Source organism: Vitis vinifera, chromosome 13 (genome assembly GCF_030704535.1).
Source record: "Vitis vinifera cultivar Pinot Noir 40024 chromosome 13, ASM3070453v1".
NCBI classification, from domain to species: Eukaryota; Viridiplantae; Streptophyta; class Magnoliopsida; order Vitales; family Vitaceae; genus Vitis; species Vitis vinifera.
The window spans coordinates 5,758,304-5,780,270 of NC_081817.1; the positions used below are offsets into that span (position 1 = coordinate 5,758,304).

At 37.9% G+C, this 21,967-nt stretch overlaps 1 protein-coding gene across 1 annotated transcript in view; it reads left to right on the forward strand.

The window, feature by feature from the left end:
- The window catches only part of LOC100266752 (uncharacterized), a 40,786-nt gene that overhangs the window by 12,903 nt on the left and 5,916 nt on the right, over positions 1–21,967 (forward strand). Inside the window, exons 9-11 of the mRNA XM_002274123.4 lie at positions 1,475–1,631; positions 2,120–2,229; positions 20,571–20,683. Coding sequence (XP_002274159.1) covers positions 1,475–1,631; positions 2,120–2,229; positions 20,571–20,683 — 380 coding nt within the window. The remainder of the gene's footprint in view (positions 1–1,474; positions 1,632–2,119; positions 2,230–20,570; positions 20,684–21,967) is intronic.

The following is a 21,967-nucleotide window of genomic DNA, read 5'->3' on the forward strand; positions in this document are numbered from 1 at the left end:
CTCTTAAAAATAATTTTTTTTGTTTGTAGTACTTTATTATCAATCATTCTCCTTATTTGTACAATTATTTTTTAAAGTAGCTCCCAAGAAACAAGTGAAAACAATTAAAATATGTTCTAAAATATACCCTGTTTTCAAAAAAGTGTTTTTTATCAAAAGAAAAAAAAAAGTCAAATTTTAAAGTAAGTTTACTACTAATATGGAGGATGATTAAAAATAAAGTCCAAATTTTTAGGTCTCAATTAGACTCCCTATCTTTTTCAAGGATCATTTTATACCTTAGGTTGTCCTCAACCCATTTTCAGTCATGATCTTGATAGAGATCCATCTCTTACCAAAACGATTCATAGTGTTGTAGTACGTTGTCACAGACTGGTTTCCTTATTTGGTATCATGCACTCATATTGTACAACTGTTCATCATTGCCCATATTGGATTAAGTGAGATTGACAGCCTCCCATAACAACTTAGTGGTGGAAAAAAAAAATGTAGCTTGATTGATCTTGGTTTCTGTGGAATTGATTAGCCATAGCATTACCATGGAGTTTTCAGCGTTCTAGGCATCAAATCTAGGATCAGTGAGATCTGGTGTCTTCTTTGAGCCATCCGAAAACTCAATCTTGCCTTGTCCTTGATGTAAACTTCAAGGACAATGATGCTAGTTCTGTCCATTGAGTTTGTAAGTTGTAATATGAATTATGGGATTCTCGTTGGAGCTCACGAATTGCTCCATGGGAGTTTCCATTTTCTCAAACATGACCTCAGACATTGAGATCTTTCAGTTTAATCAGCAATGAAGGTTGATTAATGATGAAAGAATCTAAAAAATCTACTTTGCCTAGAACTCACAAAAGGAGCTCTGAGACCATGTTGAAATTTAGGGCTGAAATTTTCTTATTACTATATTACATATGGCATAATACCTATCAAATATATATATGTATTACATAATGCATAATACACAATTGAATATATGTAAGAGATTAGCTAAACTCTATGATAGAAATCTTCAAGGAAAGAATATAAGAAAGGAAATTTTTTTTTATAGATATTATATAGCTGCAAAATTGGCCTAAATAAGGAAATAAGTAAGCCTAGTTAAAGTAGGAGATAACTAGCTATCTAGGATCTGTATAGGCTGTACGCTAGCCCAATTTAATGGGTAACCCATGTGTGTGTATGTATAAATAAAATTATAAATTATAAAAGAAAACTAGAAAAATGGAGGAAAAAAAATTAGAAAAGTAAAAAACCAAAAACATAAAAAATTTAAAACTAAATTGGATACTAACATTGAGTTTAATCATAGGGATGCTTTTCCTTCCAACATCTTTTATTTGTAGGAACAGCTATTTTTATTCCATCAGGAATAATCGTTCTGTGTACAAAATGCACCCTTGGTTATTAACAAGTTTAGGATTCATTATTTGACAATCCTTGCCCTTTAACTAATCTTGTATTCTGGAATATCTAGATGGCTTTCTTGAAGCAACTTTATCCCCAGTCAGGCTGCCAAGACCACTCAAAATCGTAACCCTCCTAATGGGCATATCTTTGCCAATTTTACTTTCTGCTGGCATGTTTATTCGGATGGCAGGCACTCTAATTGGGACTGCAGTTCGATTTGATAGGTATTTTTTTTTTCTATTTTTGTTAATTTATAAATGTGAAATGACTCTTTATGAATCTGTATCCATTTGGGTTTAAATTATTGCTATTCTTTTTCATTTTTTCCTTTCATCTTCTAATTGGTTATAGAGTTTGGTTAGTTTCTATGTGGAAGACATTGAATAAATAGCAGTTCCTGCAAAATATTTGGATGCTGGTGGTTGTGTGGAAGTGAATTAATAAAAAATTAGAACAGAAAAGGGTAAAAAAGGGCAAGATTTGGTGTACTCTATTCTTTTTGGTGAGTTCAAATATTTTTAGACGTGTCTTCCTCATGCTTGTGCCAAATTCCATACATTGTAGTGGATTGATAGTTCTCTGACATTCATTCTGCACAAAAATATCTGTCTTTGAATCTTTGTACTAAAATCCTGCATGCTTTTAATTCTGAAATTCATTAAATGTTTTAAGAATTCCAGTAGTACTGTTAATTTTGCAAATGTTTTTGCAGGAACCCTGGCAGCACTCCTGAGTGGCTGGGGAATGTAATAATCGCGATTTATATTGCTGCTGTCATATGCCTGACGTTGGCGTATCTCCTCTCTTATTTTCACCTTTCAGGTTTCTATTTATTGCAATTGCATATTTGGTTGCTCATGGTATTTGCATTCTTGTTGATGACAATGGATCTATCACTAGCTTGTAGGACTCTCAATTGGCTGATTTCAGGCTCAAATTTAGCATTATCTGATCTGGACCTTGTTATTAGCTTTGGGTTCAATTCTGAGAAGGAACTGTTGGTTGCTAATGCATGAAATGGAGCAAATCTAGATAAATTGGGGTGTGATCATCCTTGTCCCCAGTTTCCATTTTGGATACAGTCAACCAGACTGTTTGGATCCTAATAGCATGAGCAGATATGTTCCATGACAAAACATGGGATATGTGCTCTAAGATCTTTATGGAACCTGATGTTTTGGTCCTTTTTGGTCTTTTGACTGTTTGAAATGGTCATTTGGGTATTAAGATGTTATAATAAACTTACAGGAACACAACTACCATAGATAGTATAAGAGAATCATTTTTCCTAAAAGCTTAAACTTGTAGGATTTGGGACTAGATTATATATCATGCTCTCCAACATCCTTTCTCACTTGCAGCCTCATACCTACACATGGAGAGAGATATAGACACACATGCTTGTAGGTAAACAAACCATAGACAACCTTCTTTAGGGTTATATGTGAGCTCAATAAATTGGGTAAATAGATATGTTGTAAGGTTTGAACACATTACCTCCTGCCAAACGAACCTTTTATACCATGTTTGATGACCATTTTTCTTAAAAGCTTTAGCTTGTAGGATTTGGACTCACAACGTGTATCATGCTCACCAACACCTTTGAAAACAGAGAATGATTTTTGAATAATAACTGTGTATTCACTAGATATATTTACAACCTATTTATAATGTTTACAATGGGAAAAAGAAAAGGAAATCATTCCATTTTAGGCCTAGAATTCCTTAGTAAATTAGCTAGTAATTACAAGAAATAAATACCAAGTCAACTATAACGAAAAAGAAACAACCCTAAATTAAATCCCAGCCTATACAAGCTGTATAATCCAATAATTACTGTATGGATTCTTCAACACTCACCCTGAAGTAGTTGATGAGTAAATGTTTATCATCCTGAACTTGTTTGTGATAGATTGGAATGGTTGGGTTGTAAGTCAGTATGTCAGCTAACTGTCTTTCTAAGGATATATAGGGGGTGCATACCAACCCACTATCGAGTTTCTCCTTGTTGAAATAACGATCAACTTCAACGTGTTCACTTCGGTCATGTTGAATTGGATTGTTGGCTTTATCATAGTATAGCTTCATTGGATTTTCCTAACTTATCCTAAGATCATTTAGAATAATTTTTATCTAGAGAAGCTTACATAGCCTATGTACTATGGCTCCAAAATTCTACTTCAACACTTGACCTAGCAATCATTGATCATTTCTTACTCTTCTTACGTTACCAAATGCCCTTCCAAGAATGTACAATAGTTAAATTTTGACTTCCTATTAGTGACAATCCTACCTAATCAACATCTGTATAAATTGCAAGTGTCATCTTTCTAGTTTTCTAAAGAAAAATACCATTGCCAAGAGTTAACTTTAAGTATATGATTACTAAGTAACCACCTCCACGTGTGTCAATATTATTCGACAAGACCTGATTTGGCACCATCTAATTCAGTCGTTGATGAATATCATATTCCTAGTTTTCTAAAGAAAAATACCATTGCCAGGAGTTAACTTCAAGTATCTGAGTATCGAGTAATCACCTCCATGTACCTCCTTAAGATTGTGCATAAATTGGCTCATCACACATATAACATATACTATATTAGGTCTAGCATGTGATAGGTAAATTAACTTGCCTACCGAGCTTTAATACCTCTCTCTCAATTAGAGGACTTTCTAATCCTTCATCAAGTTTGTGATTAGCCTTAGTGGGTGTATATGCTAGCCTACACCCCAACAATCCTATTTCTTTGAGGAGATCTAAAATATGGTTATGCTGTGAAATCATAATTCCCTCCTTTAACCAAGTGACTTCGATCCATTGTAAGTATTTAAGTATTCCTAGTTCTTTAATTTGAAGCTTTTTCTCCAACTTCTCCTAATGACATCATCAACATACACAATGAGACTAGTTATTTTCTCATTCTTGGAATATTTAAAAAACAACCCATGATCCCTTTTGCTTTATATATAATTCATGTTCTTCATTGCCTTAGCAAACCTTTTAACCCAAGCTTTAGGGTACTATTTAATTCTATGCAAAGCCTTCTTCAATTGACAAATCTTGTTTCTTTTGAAATTTTCTTCTAGATTAGATGGTATCTACAAACTTGCTTGATGGGTGAAAGCCTTTTAAAGTATATTTAAGAAAGGAAAGACATAAATAAACTTTAATTAGGATTAGTATTAGTTAAAATTAAATTAAGATTAGTATTTATTGTAGTCAAATTAGGAACAATTAATTAAGTTATAGGAATATTAGAATTATAGTCATAATAGGTTATTAGAATCCTAATAGACTTTGAATTTCTTAAAAAAGCTTATAAATAAGGTTAATTGATGTAAATCAAATTAATTGATTGGTGATTAAATAATATTAGTTCTTTTGTAAGTGTTGCAATTCTTAATGGTGAGACTCTATTGATTTTCTTCTAGGTGTGACTTTATTGATTTTCTTCTAGGTAAGACTCCTAGGAGGCTTTAGTGAGACTCTAAGGTTTTTATCTTTTCTTCTTCATATCTTCTTTCTCTACATTTTTTTTATTTTATTTTTCTCTATCATAAAATTTATCCCTTGTTATTCTCCTCAAATCCTAAAAAATAAAAACCCTAGCCCAATTACTTGGTTGTAGGCAACCATCCTGTTCTACATCAGTTTTAGTATTAGAGCAAACGTTCTTGGCTTGAAGGTGTATGCAATCGAGGAGTGAAACAACTTATGCAAGCATGAGTTCAAAAAATACTTCTAATAATCAAGATGTCATTACAACACACTCAAAGGAAATTTTTGCCATACAACAATCTCATCATGATGCTATAATACAACTAAATAGCAAATTTGATGAGATTATGAAGTTATTAGAAAAGAGTAAAAAAAAAAGGCCTGATTGAAGATGATATTACAAGCCATCAATTCGAACAATCATCTCATAAACCACGTGATGAACAAGGCAATTTTTTGAGAGGAAATCAAAGATGGGACAAAATCTTTGAGCAAGATGATGATGCAACAAAAAGGGTTTGCCTTGAAGTTGTTGAATTGTATGGAAAATAAATCCAACAACTTTTCTTGATTGAATTATGCCAATGGAATATTATTATAATGGTATGATGAAAGGCCATAGTCTTGCAGTGCGACCTTTGGTAACTATATCAAAGGTGAAGGGAAGAAGATTGGTGACGTACTAGCATTTTCCATACACATATCTCTTGTCAAGGGAGGTTATGTATCATAATTATTGATAGAGGTAGCAGTTTGAACATAGCTTTACAAGGGCTTGTCGATAAGCTAAACCTTAAAAGAGAGAAACATCTAAATCCATTTTAAGTAGCATGGGTTAATGACACCTTCATTTTGGTAAGTTTTCGTTGCTTGGTCACATTCTTTTTTGGTAGGAACTTTGAAGAGTCTGTGTGATGTGAGGTCTTACCATTAAAAGTAAGTCATATTTTGCTTGGAAGACCTTGACTTTTGATAGAAGGGTTCAATATGACAACTATGCAAATACATATACCCTCGTGCATAATGGGCGTAAGAAGATCCTTAGTCCAATGAAAGAAGTCTCGCCAATTAAGAAGTCAGATGAGGCACAACCAAAAAAAGGTGTTTACTATGCGTCAATTTGAAAAGGAGAGCATGAAAAATAAAGGTTTTTTTTTTGCTCTAGTGGTCTGGGAAGTGGATGAATTTAAAGAGTAAGATAAGGAATATCTAGAAAAAGTGCGTAATATCCTTGATGACTTTTCCAACTTGTTGCCTGTAGAATTATCTAATCAACTTCCTCTTACGTGTGACTAACAACATGCCATTGATTTGATTCCTGCTGCATCATTACTAAATTTACCAGCCTACAAAATGGACTAAACAGAACATGCTGAATTGAAGAGGCAAGTTGATGAATTACTTACTAAAGGCTTTATTTGAGAAAGCTCTAGTCCTTGTGGAATTCTTGCTCTACTAACACTAAAGAAGGATGGATCATGGCGGATGTGTGTGGATAGTTGTGCAATCAATAAGATTTGATGACATTCTAGATATGATGGTTGGATTAGTAATCTTCTCAAAGATTGATCTAAGAAGTGGATTTCATCAAATACGTATTAGATTGAGGGATGAATGGAAGACATCCTTCAAGACTAAGGATTGATTGTATGAGTGGTTAGTCATGTTGTTTGGATTAACCAATGCCCCAAGACATTCATGTAGGTCATGACATAGGTATTGAAGCCTTTCATAGGACAGTTTGTTGTTGTTTATTTTGATGATGTTCTTATCTATAACTGATATTGTGAAGATGATGTTAAGACAAGTAATGGACACTCTTAGGGCTGAAAAGGTTTACATTAATTTGAAAAAAATCTACTTTCATGAGTTCTAGTGTTATATTCTTGGGCTTTGTCATATCTTCTAAGGGTATTGAAACAAATCTGGAGAAGATCAAAGCTATAGTTGATGGGCTAGTACCAACAAAAATCCATGAGGTGTGAAGCTTCCATGGAATGGATACATTCTATCTACGATTTGTTTGAAATTTCAGCTCTGTTATGGCCTCAATTATTGAATGCATGAAATATGGTCCATTTATTTGGACCAAGGCAACGAACAACGCAGTGAACAAGGCATTTGAAGAAATCAAGTCTAAAATAATGAAACCTCCTATCCTACATCTACTAGACTTTGAGAAAGTATTTGAGGTGGCTTGTGATGCTTCCCATGTGGGAATTGGAATTGTTCTTTGCTAGGAAGAACATCCTATGACTTCCTTTAGTGAGAAGCTCAATGGGGCAATGAAAAACTACTTCACATATGATCTTAAATTCTATGTAGTAGTGCAAGTAATTAGGCATTGACAGCATTATCTTGGTTACAGGGAATTTGTTTTGTATTTAGATTGTAAAGCCTTGCGATATCTTAATTCTCAAAAGAAGCTTAACTCTCGACATGCAAAATGGAGCAATTTTCTTCCGTTATTCACCTTCAATTCAAAGCATTATGTAGGAGTTGAAAATAAAGAACCTAATGCCCTTAGTAGGAAGACCCTCCTCTTAGTAAACATGTCAGCCACTACCATTGGATTTGGGGAATTAAAGCATTGCTATGGTAGTGATGCTGATTTTGGAGATTTTTATTCCTCTCTTTTGAGTGGTTCAAAAGTAACACAAGTTGATTTCCAAATTTTAGAAGGGTACTTGTTCTATAAAAATCGTTTATGCTTACTAACGGCTTTGCTACATGATCATGTCATATGGGAAATTCATGGAGGCGGAATGGGTGGATATTTTAGATGAGATAAGACCATTGCTTTGGTGGAAGATTGCTTCTTTTGGCCTAGTTTGAAGAAGGATGTTTGGAAGGTTATCAAGTAATGTTGAGCATGTTAATTAGGAAAAGGTTCAAAGCAAAATGTAGGGTTATACATGCCATTACCAATTCCAACCAAACCTTGGGAAGACTTGAGCATGGATCTTGTATTTGAATTGCCAAGGACACGACGGGGCTTTGATTCTATATTTGTTGTGGTTGACATATTTTCCAAAAGGGCACCTTTTTTATCAAGTGAGAAGGCTTTAGATGCTTTTTATGTTGATGCCTTGTTCTTTAAAGAAGTAGTTTGCTTGCATGGATTACCAGAGTCCATTGTTTCTGATCATGATGTCAAGTTTATGAGTTATTTTTGCAAAACCTTGTGAGCCAAGCTAGGTACCTAATTGAAATTTTCAAGTTCTTTTCCTCCTTAAACTGATGGGCAAACGGAAGTTATCAATCGAAACCTTGGTAATCTTTTGAAATGCATTGTGAGATATTTGTTGAGAAATTGGGACAATGTCTTGCAACAAGCTAAATTTGATTTCAATAGCTCCATTAATCACACTACTCGGTGCTAACCTTTTGAAGTGGCACATGGGCTGAAACTTTAGCAACCTGTTGATCTTATACCATTACCTACTTCTGTATGCACCAATCAAGATGGTGAGGCACTTGCATGTAATATACATGAAAGGGTATGAGAAAAAATCAAAATCAGCAATGAGAACTATGAGGAGGCAGCAAATGCACATTGAAGATATATTCAATTTCAAGAAGGTGATCTAGTAATGGCTTGTCTACATCTAAAAAGATTTCATCGGGGCACATATCAAAAGCTTCAAGCTAAGAAAACATGTCTATTTCGGGTGCTAAAAAGATTGGGCAAGAATGCTTATTTGCTAGAGCTTTCTTTAGAATGACATTTTAGTATAATATTTAATGTGGAAGATCTATTTGTCTACCATGGTCATCAAAGTGAGGTAGGTGAAGAATTGTATCTTCAATTGCCCACCTAATCCTAGCCCATGTCCTGAAATTAAGTATGTTCTTGAAGATCAACTTGTGTTTATTTGACAAAGTGGATACCAAAAGCTTTTTGTGAAATGGCGAGGCAAAGTAGACTCTGAAAATACATGGATTACAACAATAGATTTTCAGAAACTTAACCCTGATTTCTATGAATTGGATCAAGCATCTAACTCGTTGGAGTTGAGTTCTTTCAAGTTAGGGGGGGAAAATCTTTTAAAGTATATTCAAGAAAGGAAAGGAAAGACATAAATAAACTTTAATTGAGATTAGTATTAGTTGGAATTAAATTATAATTAGTATTTATTGGAGTTAGATTAGGAATAACTAATTAAATTATAGGAGAATTATAATTCATAATAGATTATTAAAATCCTAATAAATTTTGGATTTCTTAAAGAAACTTATAAATAAGGCTAATTGATGTAAACCAAAGTAATTGATTGACAATTAAATAATATTAGTTCTTTTGTAAGTGTTACAATTCTCAATGGTGAGACTCCTAGAAAGCCTTAGTGAGACTCTAAGGTTTCTATCTCTTCTTCTTTGTATCTTCTTTCTATACATTTTATTTTATTTTCTACCATAAACTTTATTCTTTGTTCCTCTCTTTAAACCCTAAAAAAATAAAAACGCTAGCCCACTTGTTTGATTGTAGGCAACCATCCTAGGGTTGTCCTACATCACTCCTTTAAATTCTCATGGAGGAATGTATTCTTTACATTAGTCTGTATAAAGATCAATCAATGTTAGTAGCAAGGGATAACAATATATGAATAGTATTTTCTTTGCCATCAAAGCAAAGGTTTCTTAGTAATCCATTTCATAAGTTGGAGTATATCTCTTAGCTACCAATTCAACCTTATACGCCTCTAGTGTTCTATTTGTTTGACATTTTATTGTAAACACCACTTACACCCAATTTATTTCTTTCCAACAAGAAGATTCGCAACCTCCAAAGTGTCAATTTTTTTGAAGACACTCACTCCTCTTGCATTGCTTTCCTCCAATGCTCATCACCTAATGCCTTTTGAACACTTTTGGATATCCAATGGAGTTAAATTTGATAGCAAATGCTTTATGAGATGTAGAAAGGTTATTAAATAAAACAAAGTTGGTAAAAGGGTGTTGAGTATAATGTCTCTTACCTTTATCAAACAACAATAGGTAAATGAAGATCGTTAAACACATTAGAACTAGACTCAAATTGAGTTTCAATGCCCTTCTGAGTTGATAATTAGAGCCATGCTCAAAGGTCTAGTAATAGATTATATTATCCTAGGTAAAACTTATGCGGTAGTATATCTTTCTCCTTGTCTTCTTGGACAACAGAATTAGGAATAATGGATTGAGGAACCACAGGTTCAAAGTCGGTTAGCTTGGGGTGAGCTTGGAGGGTGACTTGGGGAAAGACTTGGAGAGCTTGGGACAAGAGCAATCACTGGTTTAGAGTTATGACTTAGGAGCAATTTTAGTGTATGAGGACAGAAAAATTCCAACAAACTCCTAATATTCTACAAATGGCTCCCCTTGAAGATCTTGAGAAAATAGAGGATTTTCATGAAAGGTAACATTCATATGCATGAAAAATTTCTTGAAAGTTGGATGATAGCATTTATATCTCTTTTTTGATAGATAATAGCCAACAAACAAATACACACCTAAGGGCTCTATGATCAATTTTTGTTCTTTAGTTAGCATGAATGTGCACAAAGGTTACATAACTAAAATTTTTAATAGATATATGACTATAGCTATCAAATTTGGGATATGATTTACAAAGTTAACTCATAGGTGATTGAAAGTCAATAACTTGAGAGGTTAATCTATTAATAAGATGAGCAATAGCAAAGACAACTTCCTTCTAATAGGTTTTGGGGAGATTCTAGTAATTTCAAGCAAACGTTTGTTTTTTCCCTAGCCATCCATTCTATTGTGGGGTATCAATGCAAGAAGATTGGTGAAAAATGCCCTTTTTTGTTAGGTATGATGAAAGACAATGGTTAAAATATTCCCTCCCATTATCAAATCCGAAGGTTTGTATTTTTGAGTTAAATTGGGTGCTCACATTTTATGGAAAACAAGAAATATAGTACCAAAATCTGACTTTTGTTTCATAAGGTAGACCCAAGTAACTTTTGTACAATTATCAATAAAAGATGCAAATCATTTTGCCTTAGAAATACTTTGAACCTTTATGGGTCTCCAAGTTTTTGTGTGAATTAATTTTATTGCTCAAAGAAAAAGACATTCGATGGTGCTTGGCAAGTTCATCGACATCACAATGCAAAGTCTGAATATCTAATTTTTCCAAAGGGAACGTTTCTTTAATAATGTTAATCATAGACTACCAAGACGAAGATTGAGTCACTAAACTTCGGTTTTGTTGAACCCTGAACTTTCAAATGAGTAGGAGAGAGGACTTGAGCCTATTGTACCACTTTCAACTTTAAGGAAGTGTAATCCACCTTTTTCTTTGAACATGTCCAATTATCTTTCTTGTACTAAGTTCTTGAAAAGTACACTCCAAAGGTGATAAATTTACAGATCAGTTTAGAATTTTAGTGATTTTAGAAATGGAAAATAGGTTACTTGAAAGCTTTGGAACATGAAAAATATTTTCAAGGATGATATTTTTAGCCAAAGAAATATATCCTTGACTAGTTATGGTGAGAAAAGGTTCATCTACTATTTAAATTTTCCAATTTCCATGGCATGAGTTGTAGGTTAGGAAACACCTTGAAGAATTGGTCATATGGTACCAAACTCCTAAATTGATGACCTAAAGGCTTAAAAAATGTTCTTTTAAGACATTTAGGCCAAGAGATTAACTATCTGAGCAAAACATTGTGTCTCCCCTGGCTTTTCAAGTTGTGACAAGAATTACTTCAATTTTCCATGTCTTCTGTCTTCAATTCTCCCTCTCAACAGACATTATTGTCTGGAGGGTTTTTCATCAAGGTTGGTGAGATTAACTTGAAGTTTGTACTCTTGGTTTCCTCCTTGGCCATCATTTCCTGTTCCAAAAACATTTGGAGGCTTTCCAAGGAGTTGCCAATATGACTCTTTGGTATGTCTAGGTCTCCAGCAGTAAGTGTATCACCATGAGTCCTTGTCACTCGACCTTCTGCCTTCATTCCTTCCTGGGTTTATGGCTGAAGTAGCAGGAGCAGTATCAGTGGTCCAACCAGCAATAACAACAATAGTGTTTTTCGGCTAGGTAGTGACTCATGCCAAGCCATTTGTAGGGTTCTGATATAATATAACTTGTCTTAGACCTTCTTCCTCTCTAACAATTGCAAAAGCTTCCCTTAAGGAAGAAAGAGTTTCTTTACCAAGAAGTTGAACTCTATTATGATCCAATCATTATGTAAACCAGTCAAGAAATAAAAAACTCTCCCTTTTAAAAAAACTCTTGATTCATTGTTGTATCTTTGCCACATTCCATTTTTAAATCCGTTACTAATTTAATTTGAGCTACACCCTTGAATTTCAAGCACTGAAAAATTACATATTTTGATATTATGAATTTAGTCTTTAGTTAATAAATCTGAGCAGCATCCTTAAATTTTGAATAAGTATGATAGACAACAGCCTAAATCGCTTTTTTGTAGAGAGGTACATATAAGTTCTGCTGATCTCCAGCTGCATTGGGTAAATGAATAAATTTCCCTTCCCTTTTAGGCACATTTTTATAGACTACGACTACTCTAATTAATTTTTTTTGATAGATAAACAACAATATATATAAGAAAGGGCCAAAAAGCCACAAGTATACAGGGGGGTATACACAGAAGCCCAAAACAAGAAACTGAAAGAAGAAAGGGGAGTAACCTCGCCAACCCTCAAGTGGTCGCGAGCCACTCCAAAAAGCCTAAGAGAGAATAGGTTTCCTCTCCAATGTACACCCTAGCCCAACTCCACAAGTTACATACAAAAGAATTTTTGATTTTCTGAATAGCTAATGACCCCCCCCTGAAAGTTAACCTATTCATTTCCTTCCAAACCGTCCAAAATATGCACAACGGGATGAAATTCCAGATCTTTTTCCTTTTTCTCCCCACAAAAGAGCCCCTCCAACTAAGTATCACCTCTTTAATAGACTCTGGGAACACCCACTGAACTCCAAAAATGGCGAGGACAATCTCCCAAAGAGTCTTAACCACTATACAATGTAAAAGAATGTGAAATGTGAAATGTGGCTCATACACTTTGAAATTCCTCTGAAATTGGGATTGAGCTTTGGGTGTTTATGTTTGTTTGGGTAGCAGTGGAAGAGACATTAGATTTTTTAATCATCTTGGACTGATTGGAGATTGAATGGGATTATTGTGATGAGGAGGATAAAATTAGGGTTTTTTTTTTCCAATACTAGGTTCTACAACCAAATACGTACCAGGGAAGGAAACACATACCAGAAGAAAATAGGCAACAAAAAATGGGTTTCCAACCAAACCTTTTAACCAACACTGACAATGAAGCCCGAAAGAATACATGAACAATCCAACAACTTAGGCTAGAAAAAATTGGGACTGACTTTGCAAATTGGGGCCGATCAAAGAAAGAAAAAAAGGCTATTGAGCCCAACACTAATACCATGAAAATAGAGAGTGATTTCTGAATAATTCTTCTGCATTCATTAGATATTTTTGTAGCCTATTTATAATGTTTGCAATGGGAAAAAGAAATGGAAATTATTCTATTCTAGGCTTATAATTACTCCAATAAATCAACCACTGATCACATGGAATAAACATCCAATCAACTGTGTAGAGAAAGAAACAATTCAAAATTAAATCCCAGCCTATATAGGTTGTATATTCTGACAATTATTGCACCAGTTCTCTAACAGGAAGGATCTATTTGGATCTTCTAGTATGGTTTTGTATATGCACTGGCTTTTACGATTTCAATTGAGAAGGCACAATTTATCTAATTCTTTTACTAGACTTCAAATTTTAGACATATGAATTGACACAGTTAAGTAAGAATTTTGATTAAATCCACTTCATTTTATGCTCAAATAGCTAGTTACCTAACCCTACTCTACTTCATGGCTTTGTAGTCACTTGTCCCACTAGATATCAGGTTCGAGGTGGCTGATGTCTCATTGATTTTGTTAAATGTATGACAAGGAAAAGAAAATCATATAAGAAAATAGCAGTATCTTATAATACTAGCCAAACCATTTAATTACTTAAAAATGATAAACTAAAAAAATCCTCCAGCTAGGGGGTGGATGGGTTGGGTAATTGGTATACACGTATCCATCCACAGTGTCTAGTTGATGGGTTGTTGTTTGGTTCTTATCCTATCAGCCCAAGGAACAATTATGAACATATGTGTAATTAGCTTCTTCAATAATTTTCCAAGGTTGTTAAAGTCATCAAGATCTAGCAACTAACAAATTCTATAGAATCATTTGGTATATGCCTTTTTGGCCAGCGGTCCATTAAGTGGCACCTGGTGCCTTATTTAAGCTGCCTAGATAGATAAAGTGGCAGACAGGTGATGAAACTCGAACATGAGTGAAAGAGCGAGTGAGAGAACGAGGGCGGCCGAGAGCGAGGAAGTGAGCGAACCCGCCGGCGGCGAGAATGTTTCTCGCGCGGAGAATAGGAGGAAAAGGAAGTCGAGGAGTTTCGGGGTGGAGTCCAAGTCCTTCGAGCTGGAAATGGAGGAGAGGAGAGGAAAAACCCTAATAACCATCACGGAAAGCAAGAAAGGGGTATCGTCTTGGGTGCGCATGGGGATGTTCAGCGTCGGACTGTTCATGGAAGGCCTTCATCAGTGCATTGAAGATGTGAATGAAGGCAGATGGGAAAAGGGTTGGAAGGAGAAGGGGAGGAACATTTCTCTGGTGCGCATTACGAACAGGGGGGGTTGTTTTTTGCGGTTGGGGGTTATTGATTTGGAGTTGAAAAGCTATAGTATTTGTATTCCAAAGGGCAAAGGAGGCAAGGGGGGATGGTCGGCGATGGTGGAGGCTCTCTATCAGTTGGATAACAACATTATTAATAAGGAAAAACAAGAAGAAATGAGGGTAAGGAGAAGGCAGTGCACGGAGATGACGAAAGGGAGGTCGTTTGCAGATGCGGTGAAGGGTGGGTGGAACAAGGAGTCCAAGATCATACGAGTGGAGGTGGCTCGGGAGGAACTAAATAGAAATCTCAGTAGGCTAGAACATTGCTTGATCGGAAGCTGGAGCCCCAACAATACAACAGGGGAAACCTTGGAAACCTTGGGTGGGGAAATGGCCAAAGCTTGGGGTTTGAAAGGCAAGATGGGGATGGCGAGTATGGGAAAAGGACGTGTGTTGCTGGAATTTGAATTTGTGGAAGAAGCGAGACGGGTTAATCTATCAGGCACTAGGGCTGTGAGAGGTGTTCAAATGGGCTTGGAGTGCTGGGACCCAAACTCAGGCTGTTTGGAGGAAGGGGAGACAAGAAAGGAAGTGTGGGTGAGAATATTAGGGTTACCAATGTCGTTATGGGTTCCGTCGGTGCTAAGAAGGGTGGGAGATGCGTGTGGAGGGTTTCTCGACGTCGATCCTCAGACGGAGAGCTTGGAGGAGTTGCAGTGGGCCAGGGTCTTGGTCAGATCGGACGGCGAGACTTTCCCTGACACTCTAGAGTTAGGGATTGAAGAGACGACATACTCTGTAACCCTATGGTGGGAGAGGATGCCGTCGATAAGGACGGAAGAGGGGAGAAAGCAAAGCCTGTGGAATCCAACAACGAGGGAGGTTGAAGGTGACGAAGCTTCACGCGCTGCTACGCGAGTGGAGCAGTTGGTGGGCGCGGGAACCGAGGCGCAGAGTCAGTCAGATGATGGGACTGACTGTCTGTCGCAGGACATGGGCCCCTCTGTAAAGAGAGCCCAGACGCGAGTGGGCTCGCCGCAGGGGCCTGGCTTGAAATCTGGGCCTACAGCTTCTGGGCTGCTTTGGGCCTATGGGCCCAAGTTACCTCCAGCTTCTGAAGCCCCAAAGGGGGATCAGTCTGGGCCGAGGCATTCTAATAGGTTGGGGCGGGGTGCAGGCTATGGTATGGGCCAGGCTCATAAGGGGAAATCCAATTTAGGCCAGACCCACCTTTCAGATAATGGGCTTCTTTTAAAAACCCCTTCTTCTTGCTCCAACGGTCATTTTAAAGCTGATGACTTAGAGAAAGAGTTCACCAGATGCAAAGAGGAAGAAATGGGGAGAAGACAACAGCTGGACCCACACAACCCGAGCGCTGAAAGAATGCTAGAAGAAGAAGCTGCGAGGTATGTCTCAGAGATAAATATGGGGGGTACCAGGGCACAAGGGTCTTCCTCTTCTAATCTTCTTTGTTTCGGTCGAACTCCGGAGAGGGAGTATTGCGACCATTCTGGGGGGAGAAGAGAGGGAATTCTGGTTGGAAGTGGGTCGCGAAGACCAAATACAGAAGATCATTCAGGAAGAAGGGATGGCTGTTGGGACCTGGTTGAAATCAGCAGCGATGTCCCTACGGGTAGGAATTTGGGGTGGACTACAGACCAGTGGGCTAGTCAAGAGGGCAGAAAGGAAGACCAGCTCAATTGGGAGGAAAGTAGCCTGATTAAATTCAGCCACTTTTTGGGTTTCTCAACGGAAGGTCTAGAGAAGGAAATTCTGAACTTTTTAGGAAAAATCAGGAAAAGAAGGGAGAAAATAATAGACAAAGGGCTACTGGAGACTACAAGATTTGAAAGGGAGCTTAAGAGATTGGAGTGTTCTGTTAATTATGAAAGGGACACTAGGAAGAAAGGCCCTCAACAGGGCAGAGGGATCCAAAGTTCAGTTGTCCAATGAATGTAAGACTTCTGAGTTGGAATGTGAGGGGCGTGAATGATAGGTCCAAGAGGAAAGTAATCAAGTCAGTTATCAGAAGCCAAAAGGTGGACCTGTTCTGTATTCAAGAAACAAAGATGCAAGTTATGTCTGAAGAGGTGGTGAGGAGTCTAGGGCCGGGGAGATATCTTGATTGGAAGGCTTTAAATGCTATGGGGACAGCAGGGGGTGTCTTGATTTGCTGGGACAAAAGATCTCTGGATTTGCTCGGGGTGGAAGAGGGCCAATTCTCCATTTCCTGTAGATTCAGGAATGTGGGAGATGGAGTAATCTGGGTGTTCACAGGGGTTTATGGTCCTTGTTCCAGAAAGGATAGGGAGTGTTTATGGGAGGAGTTCGGGGCAATTAGAGGACTGTGGGAGGACCCATGGTGTCTAGGAGGTGACTTTAATTCAACTCTATACCAAGCTGAAAGGAGTAGAAATGGGAGGATCACTTCAGCTATGAGGAGATTTGCCCAGGTCATAGATGAGTTAGGGCTAATTGATATTCCCTTGCAAGGAGGATCCTTCACTTGGAGTGGGGGGCTCAATAACCAATTGTGGGCCAGGTTGGATAGATTCCTGGTGTCCCCCAATTGGATAGATCAATACAGTAGGGCTATTCAAAGAAGATTGCCTCGCCCAATCTCGGATCATTTTCCGATTTTGCTTGAGGGAGGTGGCCTAAGGAGAGGTCCTTACCCCTTCAAATTTGAAAACATGTGGCTCAAAGCTGAGGGGTTCAAAGAGCTGATAGAGGGGTGGTGGCAAGGGATCGTGGTTAGAGGAAGGCCGAGCTACAGGTTAGCAGCTAAGATGAGGGGTCTGAAACACAATTTAAAGATCTGGAATAAGGAGGTTTTTGGAAGGTTGGAGAAAAACAAAGCTGAAGCCCTTCAGCAAGTGGAGCGATGGGATGTAGTGGAAGAAGAGAGGGCTCTATCAGAGGAAGAGTTAGGTCACAAAAAAACAGCTAAGGAGAATTATTCAAAATGGGTGTCGATGGAAGAAGTGCATTGGAGACAGTTATCAAGGGAAATATGGCTTAGGGAAGGGGATAGGAACACGAGATTCTTTCACCGTATGGCTAATGCCCACAGGAGAGTCAATAATCTGATCAAAGTTAAGATTAATGGGGTGAGGCTTACAGAAGATCAAGAAGTGAGGGATGGAATAGTAAATGCTTATCAGCATCTTCTTTCGGAAAACTCGGATTGGAAGGCGGATATAGGGGGTCTTGTGCTGAAGCAGATCAGCCTATCAGAAGCGGATGCTCTTGAGCTCCCTTTCTCTGAGGCTGAGATCTATGCTGCATTAATGGGGATGAATGGGGACAAGGCCCCGGGTCCGGATGGTTTCACTGTAGCATTTTGGCAAAATTGTTGGGAGATTGTCAAGGAGGATGTCTTGGATATGTTCAAAGAATTCTATGATCAGAATTCTTTCATCAAGAGCCTAAATCATACATTTCTGGTCTTGATTCCGAAGAAAGGGGGGGCAGAGGACTTAGGGGACTACAGGCCAATCAGTTTGCTTGGGGGTCTTTATAAATTATTGGCTAAGGTGCTGGCCAATAGGCTAAAAAAAATCATAGATAAGGTGATTTCTCCTGATCAGAACGCCTTCATCAAAGGGAGACAGATTCTTGACGGTTCCCTAATCGCAAATGAGGTAATAGACTCTTGGCAAAAAAGGGGAGAGAAAGGCCTAATCTATAAGTTGGACATTGAGAAGGCGTTTGATAATATCAATTGGCAGTTTTTATTAAAGGTTATGCATAAGATGGGCTTCGGATCAAAATGGATAGGATGGATGTGGAGCTGTATTTCTACCATCAAATATTCAATGCTGGTGAATGGGGTTCCAGCTGGTTTCTTTTCAAGTTCTAAAGGGCTTAGGCAAGGGGATCCCCTATCCCCCTACCTATTTATCATGGGAATGGAAGTCCTTAGTGCGTTAATATCAAGGGCCGTTGAAGGGGGGTTCATTTATGGCTGTAGGATTTGGAAAGGAAGAGGGCAGCCCGTAAACATAACTCATCTCCTGTTTGCGGATGATACAATTGTCTTTTGTGAGGCAAAGAAAGAGTCCCTGTTGTACTTGAGCTGGATCCTATTATGGTTCGAGGCCGCCTCAGGTTTAAAAATTAACTTGGAGAAAAGCATGGTCATTCCGGTAGGGGAGGTGGAAGGGGCGCTTGATATGGCTGCGAAAATTGGGTGTAAGGTGGGACAGCTGCCCACTGTTTATTTGGGGCTGCCCCTTGGGGCGCCTAATAGGGCCTCCTCCGTTTGGGATGGGGTGGAGGAGAAAATGAGGAGGAAGCTTGCTCTTTGGAAGCGTCAATTTCTGTCCAAAGGAGGGAGAATTACTCTCATTAAGAGCACGATGGCCAGCATTCCTTTGTATCAAATGTCACTTTTCCGCATGCCTAAATCAGTGGCAAGAAGATTAGAAAAGCTTCAAAGGAATTTTTTGTGGGGAGGAGCCAATGGAGGGAATAAGGCTCATCTAATCAAGTGGGAGGTTGTGTGTACGGATAAAAAGAAGGGAGGGTTGGGGTTAAGAAAGCTAATTTGGTTAAACAAAGCTCTCCTTGGAAAATGGATTTGGAGGTTTGCGCGGGCTAAGGAGGAGCTGTGGAAAAAAGTGCTTGAGGCTAAGTATGGGAAAGAGGAGTTTGGGTGGAGAACAAGGAAGGCAAATGGGGTGTTTGGGGTTGGTGTGTGGAAGGAAATTCTGAAGGAGTCCACTTGGTGTTAGGATAACATGGTATTCAAGGTGGGAAAAGGCAATAAAGTAAGGTTTTGGATTGATCCTTGGTGTGGAAACAACGTGCTGTCCGAAGCTTTCCCGGACCTCTTCTCCATGGCTGCCCAAAGAAATGCCACTGTGGAGGATTATTGGGATCAGAATCTGAGTCAAGGAGGGTGGAGCTTAAGACTGTTGAGAGACTTCAATGATTGGGAATTGGGGTTGGTGGACAATATGTTAGTTGAGTTGAGGAACTATAGAGTATCTATGGAGGAAGATTCGGTTTTTTGGAGGGGAGGAGCGGAAGGGCTGTTTAAAGTTAAGGAAGCATATAGGGTGTTGATTAATGCTGATGAAGCGGACTTCCCCCATAGCAATGTTTGGGTGGCCAAAGTTCCAACAAAAATTATTTTCTTTGCTTGGGAAGCTACTTGGGGGAAGGCTCTTACACTGGATAGGTTGCAGAGAAGAGGATGACACCTTCCTAATCGGTGCTTCTTGTGTGGATGTGAAGAGGAAACTATCAATCATATACTAATTCATTGTACGGTGGCAAAAGGTTTATGGGATATTATTCTTGCATTGTGTGGTGTACAGTGGGTCTTTCCTAATTCTGTAAAGGAGGTTCTTAGTAGTTGGAAAGGCTCTTTTGTGGGGAGAAAAAGAAAGAAAGTGTGGAAGTCCATCCCGCTTTTCATTTTTTGGACAATTTGGAAGGAGAGGAATAGGCTCGCCTTTAAAGGGGGTGTGTTAGCCTTTCAGAAATTAAAGACTTCGTTTGTGTATAATTTTTGGGGTTGGGCTAAAGTGTACATTGATATGGAGTCGAATTCCCTTATAGGTTTCTTGGAGTGGATAGCTTCCAAGAAGGGGTTGGGTTATTTTGTTTTTTGGTTAAGGGTTTGTAGCCTTGTATACTCCCTGTATGCTCTTTGGCTTTTTGCCTTCGTTAATATAATCGTTTACTTATCAAAAAAAAAAAGAAAAAAAAAGTGGCAGACAGGTGATAGGCGTTAGGTCTTACCTTGGTCTGAAAAATACACTACCGATCCCTCAATTGTGTCCACAATTTTATTACAAGAATAACTGTGTTGTTTCCTCCTTGCTACTGCTAATAACTGTGCACTTTTCCCCTTGACTTTCTTAGGTGCATTGTCATAAATACCAAGGCTTTCTTGATATTATACATTACTCAGTGGTTATAACTGCAACTCATTTTATTTGTATAATTGGGGTTTAGGTGCAAAAAAATCAATTGTCCTTTCAACTTGCATGCTGTTTGGTCTCTCCCTAGCTGTTGTATTATCTGGTACTGTTCCATCATTTACTGAAGACACTGCTAGAGCTGTAAATGTAAGTTTCCTTTAGAACTTAACGTCTGTTGTGTTAGCTATTTTATGAGTCTCTATGTTTGTTTGTTTTTTTTTTTAATTTATTTTTTTTTATTTTTTTTGTGTTGGATAGCCAAATACAAATAGTATGCTATAAATCGAAATGCCAATAAACAGAGGTTGCAACCCAAGTGCACAGAAAGTATATGAGTAACACCAAACTACACACACACAAACGGGATAATGACAGAAAAATGTAATTCTCAACTTCTACCCAAGCTATCTAGGAAATTTGAAGAAGACAAATTTTCATCTTCTAAAGGATCACTTGAACCATAGTTTTAAAAAGTGCAAGGGGCACCTAAGGTGCAAAAGTTTCCCACAGCTTTGGTGCAAGGCGCAACACAAGGCATGTGCCCGAGCTAAGTGAAACTTGACCTAAGATGCATACAATTTTATAAAATATGATATAAAATCTAATACAATTAATAAAAAAATTAAGATTTTATACATTTAAAAGAAGTATTCAACAAAAAGTAATGAAATTATATAAATTTCACCATCCCCGCCTGAATTTTCCAAGCACCACTGTGTTTTCTCTTTGCGACCATCTCCTCAGGAAAATATCATGTCCCCTCCTTCACTGACAACCTTCCTTGCTCTTAAAGCCACAAGGCTCTTTTAGCGGAGTCCACAAAGAACAACCCTTTAGATGCCAAGAATGGAGTTATAGACACCATTCCCCTCAAAATCAACTTTCGGGCAATAGCCTTTCTGACAGTGACCCTATTCGACTTTCACAAATCATGGTGCTAGCCCACTTCTCAACTGGAATTAAAGCTCTTCTTCTTGGACCCTCCTCTTCTACAACTCTCACGTAGGAGCATTTCACTTTGCAAGAACCATCACCCATTGGTTCCTCTGTATTCACCTGATCTGATTGTCCGACTATAATAACACCAAAAAGAGACTCCAACACTGAGGATATCATCTTCCTTGGGGTTTCCCATCCTCTGCTTTTATCACCCTCAGGAATAACCAATGTTGTGGTTCTTCTATTTGTAATAAACTTGGTGATTTTGATGAACCCTCCTCTACTGTTGAAACAAATCTCCAAAAGATGTGTCCTTGTTTCTCTCCCCTGTACTTCTGAATGAAACCCAGAGAACACTCCAACTCTGATGCCCTCTTCAGTTGCTTCCTCAGCCAAGCAATCTCATCTCCTTCAAAAGCCACCAAGAAAACAGCCCCTCGAAACCTTTCTGTGACAGAAGTCCATTTCACCCCATGGAAGCCTTCAAACTTA